The 5820-nt window shown below is 38.2% G+C and overlaps 1 protein-coding gene across 1 annotated transcript in view; it reads left to right on the plus strand.

Moving 5' to 3' along the window:
* Positions 1-4697, plus strand: part of LOC108724979 (plexin-A4) — a gene marked incomplete at its 3' end in the record, with an annotated part of 43956 nt that extends 39259 nt beyond the window's left edge. Inside the window, exon 2 of the mRNA XM_018451724.1 lies at positions 3351-4697. Coding sequence (XP_018307226.1) covers positions 3504-4697 — 1194 coding nt within the window. The remainder of the gene's footprint in view (positions 1-3350) is intronic.
* Positions 4698-5820: the final 1123 nt, after the last annotated feature.

Genomic DNA, 5820 nt, shown 5'->3' on the forward strand with positions numbered 1-5820 from the left:
GAGCATATGTCTATAGGACTTTTTTTCTTAGTTTTTTACTCCTCTACACGCTCCCGAAGTTTTGCCATTTAATTTGGAAACACCCTGTACATACACAGATATGTATATATATATCTGTATGTATATATGGTATACATATTGCACATATTTATTATTTTCTAATATTAAATTGCTTTAAGTATTAATCAAAGGATTTTTTTATGACACTGTTCTTAAGCAGCTTTTTTCCTCAGCACATTCTCGCATCGTTTCTTTCCTGAGAAATCGCGTGCTTGCAGTCAATTCAATACTTATCGGTGCACGTGTCACCTGGTCTACTTTCTTTGTGTATCCAGTCGTTACTTGTACTGCTTACTCACTGCAAATGGCTCATACAATCGCGCGAACTTTATCTTTTTTTTTTCGTGGAACAAGTGCTCTTATGCGATATTGGACTCCCCGATTCGTCATTTAATGACGCGCACTGTTGGATCGAAGTTGCTATAACCTAGACTGCAACTACGCCGTGTTGAATAAACAAATCGATAGCATTCATCGTTTCTTTCAAGCTTTTTCGAATACGCGAAGTAGGAAACTATAATATTATTCTTTCGGTAGTCAAGTTATTCTTTACTTCATGAAGTTGTGCAAAATTACAGTTTCGTGAAGAAAATAGAACATTTTTTTACATTTTGAAATAACATTTTTTTTTCTTCTAAAAAACGACAGCTACTTGCATATATATAGTGCTTTTTAATAAATAATAATCTACTTAAATTATGAGTAAATAAATTTTAGTCTTTTTTATTTTATAATATTGATATTCTGAGAAAAGAGTTTCAAGATTCTAATAGCAATAATTGATAACTCGATGATTTTTCCAATATCTTTCAATTAAAAACGATATTTTGTACTTTCACAGTTTCACAGAAAATTAGAACACGGCGTTGTTCACTTTATTTCTTTTTTGTAATTCTGTATAAAATTGCTTTATTTCTATATTACTTTATTCTACAGATAAAATATGTAATTGATATTAAAATTATGTGAATGTATCAATTAAACATATAAAAAATATATATCAAGAAAGATGTATGGATCGTTGACACTTTTTGCGACTGAAGCATTTTTTAAAATCTCGCAAAGCGTTTGAGATTTTCGCACGCAGATGTTTCTAATCTTCTCCTAGGGGCGGAGCACTATAAACCGAGATTGACGTCGAGTGAAATTGGCGGGGAGTAATCCGGGAATGAGTGGGGGAAATGGGTCTTCAGGAAATAAGAAAACTTTTGTTCCCGATCGGCCGTTACCCTCGGTATTGCGATAAGAGACGAAAGAGAGATGATCGCCGCCTCTCTTTTTTTTCTTCGTTCGCCCGTTCACCATCCTTCGCTTTTTCCGATGCTCGCCGGCTGCATGAAGTCATTTTCTTAAGAGGGGGTCGACGAGATGCGTCGGGGGCACGTTTCAAAAGCACCTGGTTTTCTCTTGCTCGATAAATCGTACATTCCTCTCGTTTCACTGCCGCTACGATCTCGTTATTTTCGTCCTACTAAGTATTTTTCCTTCTTTGGATCCTGTGAGAACGTGAACTGCCGAGCGATCGCTAAGGAGGATTCCTGATCACGTAGAGATGCTTACTTTCTATTAACGAAACGTCATTTAAATGTCTTTGCCTTTGATGTTGGTACGCTAATTTGTGCGTTCGCCAAATCGGTTCATTTAATTATTAGTTTTATATAATATTATTTATCTTTTATGTAAACATTTGAAAACGTCTGTTAAGCTGACACAACTACTGCAATATAATCGAATAACGTAGATATAAATTTAGTGATTTTTTTGTTGCTAATTTGTTGCTTTATTTGCAATTATTTATTTTTTATTCTTTATTCTCAGCTGATTTGATAAAAATAGACTGTATCAATTTAAGCTTATAACCAGCACATAGAAAAAGGCACATAAAAAGTAAAAAAACAAAATGTTCTCTACAGTGCTATTTATTGCTAATTGATTATCGACAAGAGAGAGTTGGTTGTACCTACTATTTTTTATTCAGAAAAATTATCCCGCAATTATTATGCATTAGAATAATACCGTAAGATATTAATGTCATTAGATATCTCTTGATGAATTATATCTTTTTGACTTTGATGCTTGATTTTTTTATTAAACTACATGTCTTTTTGATTTTCTTACTCCATTCCTAACTTTTGAAAACTTTCAGATACTCCATCATTCCAGCATAATCCTATTTAAATTACAAATTCAATGAAAACTGTGATAGATTGTGTCTCTGATATCAATCAACAATGAAACAGTATTTTGAATTGTTTCTAAATTATTATTAAAAACGTTAATAAACTGAATAATGGTTAATAATAATAAGTAATAATAAATAATAATTAGTAGATTATATCATTATATTTTAATATTAACGGATAGATCTGTAAAGTTGGCATTCCTAAGTGAATTTTTAAAAAATGTAGAAGTACCAACATACTTTTAAAACATCTGTTTTAAGAAATAGATGATAATAAAAAATAAGACTTCTATTCATTAAGTTGACATAACTAAGCAAATTAGAAATAAAAAAGCACTAAATTTTTGTTTGTTTTTTATCTGATTGAGTCTTAAATAATAGGCTATGCCTAATATTTTTTAAGATATTTTTAATATTTACAATTTCTGGAAGCGCAGTTTGCAACATTGCGCATTATTATGCTTGATTGTTATCGTGCATTCTCAGCAATAATTGTTCCGTGTCGTTGAACTAATTGCACCTTTCCCTTCGATCGAAAGTAGATTACGTTGCGTGCAAGAGGTGCTCTCACCTTGAGTCTGAGAAGATAATCGTTACAATTATGTATGGTGAATACTGTCTCTTGCGTATAATGTTTCATTCCTTGGTGCTACTAATAGTAGTTACAATAGCAGACGAATGTCTACAGAAAGATAAATTAAAAGCCAAAGAAATTTATAATTATTTTCCAAAGGCAATATTAATTAGAAAAGTTGAATGCCGATAGAGACAAAATTATTGTATGTAACAATTTTTATGTATTTTTAAATTATAAATATACATCAAAATTATTTTTTATTCCGTAAATTTAATTTTTATCACAATGAACAGAGAAAGAATTTGGCACTATATATGCCAGGAAACATATTCTTTTTAAATGATTTTTTCTTTTACATAATGTATAAATAAGAAATATGTATGGTAGGGAGAAGTTTTTTAATGCATACAATTTCAAAAAAATTTTTTTAATTTATTGCCCCTTATGATATATTTCTTTACTGTTTAGCGTCTCATCAAGTACGTATATCTATTATCTTAATAATCAAATATTTTATTTATTCTTTTATAGGCCTGGGAGAGGCTCAAGGAAGAAGCCACCTCCGCCACAATCGCCGGACAGCGCGGAAGAGGAGGAGGAGGAGGAGGAGGTGGAGGAGGAGGAGGAGGAGGTGGTGGTGGGAGGAAGGCGCGACGGAGTCCGTAGTGTGGAAGTAGAGTAGACATGTTGTCAGTCTTCCCGGCAACAACGACGGGGACGATGAGGGTGGCGCGGTTGATATCGCGACCGCGTCGACGATGTTGGTGTCGCCTGTCGCTACCGCTGATCCTGATCCTCATGTTATCACTATCGTTGCCGATAACGCGCTCGTTACCGGCCGATATAGTACAGAAATTCCACGATCCAGAAGTGGAACGCATGAACCACCTGGTAGTGGACAAGAACACAGGCCGGGTGTACGTAGGCGCAGTTAATCGTCTTTATCAGCTGTCACCGGACTTGCTGCTGGTCGTAAAGGAGGTCACCGGACCGAAGGGCGATTCCACAGCGTGCTCGATGCTAGACTGCCCCCGTGAGGCGCAAAAGCGGCCAGTCGACAACGTAAACAAGGCCCTGGTGATCGATTACACCACTACGCGGCTCATCTCCTGCGGCAGCCTATTTCAAGGCATGTGCACGGTGCGCAATCTGCACAACATATCGGATGTGGTGCAGGAAGTGAAGGAAGCAGTGGTGGCAAACAATGCCACCGCGTCAACGGTCGCGTTTATTGCACCTGGTCCGCCAAATCCACCGGTCTCTCAAGTCATGTACGTCGGAGTGACCTTCACGGGCAATTCACCCTATCGCTCGGAAGTGCCGGCCGTGAGCTCGCGTTCCCTCGACAAAGACAAGATGTTGAACATCGCAGAAGCAGCAGTGACAACCGGTACGCGAATGTACGTTAACTCTCTGTCGCGTGAACGTTATCCTATTAACTACATCTACGGATTCAGCAGCGGTGGATTTAGTTATTTCCTTACTACACAAATGAAAAATACGGAGACGCCGATCTATCTGTCAAAATTGGTCCGTGTGTGCCAAGATGACGAGCATTATTATTCGTATACGGAGATACCGATTAATTGCACTAGTGACGAGCGTATCTACAATCTGGTGCAAGCCGCCTACGTCGGCAAGGCCGGTTCGGTACTCGCCGGCGACCTGGGCATCACCGCTCAGGACGACGTGCTCTTCGCTGTGTTCGCCGAGAGCGACGGGCCCAACAGTGACGTGCCGCGACCGCACTCAGCTTTGTGCGTGTACTCGCTCAAGGCGATCCGCCGCAAGTTCATGAGCAACATACAGAGATGTTTCAGTGGCGAAGGACAGCGGGGCCTGGAATTCATCTCGCCGAGCCACAAATGCATATCAACGGTGAGTCATTTTGAACAGCTTAATTTAACCGCTGCTTCTTCTCCGACATGTACGCAATCTCGACGATGTCACTCGGCATCTTGCTCGTTATCTGAAAAAAAACATAGAATATTTTTGAGCGTTGTAAAAATTTAGTTTCGAACGCGAAACATTCCGAGATTTATGATAAGTGTTTTTTTTTTTTAAGATTTATCATGATTTGGGATATACATATATAATTCAATAGTAATTCTTTCGCAATTAGATTTTCTTAAAAAGAAAACCTTAAATCTTTTTAATTTATCAAGGAACTCACGTAGAGTACGATTTATCAATTTTAATCGTGAAACTTAGATTTAGCAAGCGAATTGATTTATCTTGTGTCAAGAGGCGTTTTCAACTCTATAAACGTGTTGTTATTCACTGCCTCGTTGAAATCTCTCGGTACTTCGTTCATTCTCTCCAATGTTTGCGGTGGATTGATAGCTCGTTTAAATGAATTGATATCTCGTAGTATAGCTACTGCCGGCTAACAATAACTTGCGGAAGGTACCTCGTGTGTACGGTACTCGATAGCTCGGCACCGCGAGGGTATCAGTGCCATCGCTAGCTGGAATTATTATAACCACACGGCGTGGCGCATGGCAGTGCATTCGTGGTTGTCGAGCGGCTGAATGGCCATCAGAGATGGGAAGACCACCTCCCGTTGCAAGAAGGACGCGATTCGTCCTCCTTGATTATTACGGCACGAATCAATCGGCCGCGTCTCGCAGGAAGCTCAGTCCTCTTTCTCACTCGTTCGCATTTACGTAACAGGTGGCATCGAAAAGCTTAAAGAAGGCAAGACGCAGAAAGACGCTAGTCTCGTATACAAAACGCCATATGCTCCTTTCACAGGGGACTCGCGTCATTTGTGCATGCGAGAACAATCTTTCTTCGCAAAGTCCGCTTGCGTAGGCTGTGTCGATGCTTTTCATTTTTGTACCGAGAAATGTATGAAATACTTATTGTTACGCATAACGAATTTTAGACATGAACAAATGTTAATTTTACCGGAATCTGTCTCTGAAAATGTTATATTTACCCACCGTGTGCGATCTGTTAAATTACACGTGTAATATTGCATTTAAACCATTATTTGCAT

The sequence above is a fragment of the Mycetomoellerius zeteki genome, unplaced genomic scaffold, assembly GCF_001594055.1.
Source record: "Mycetomoellerius zeteki isolate Tzet28-1 unplaced genomic scaffold, Tzet1.0 scaffold318, whole genome shotgun sequence".
Classification (NCBI taxonomy): domain Eukaryota; kingdom Metazoa; phylum Arthropoda; class Insecta; order Hymenoptera; family Formicidae; genus Mycetomoellerius; species Mycetomoellerius zeteki.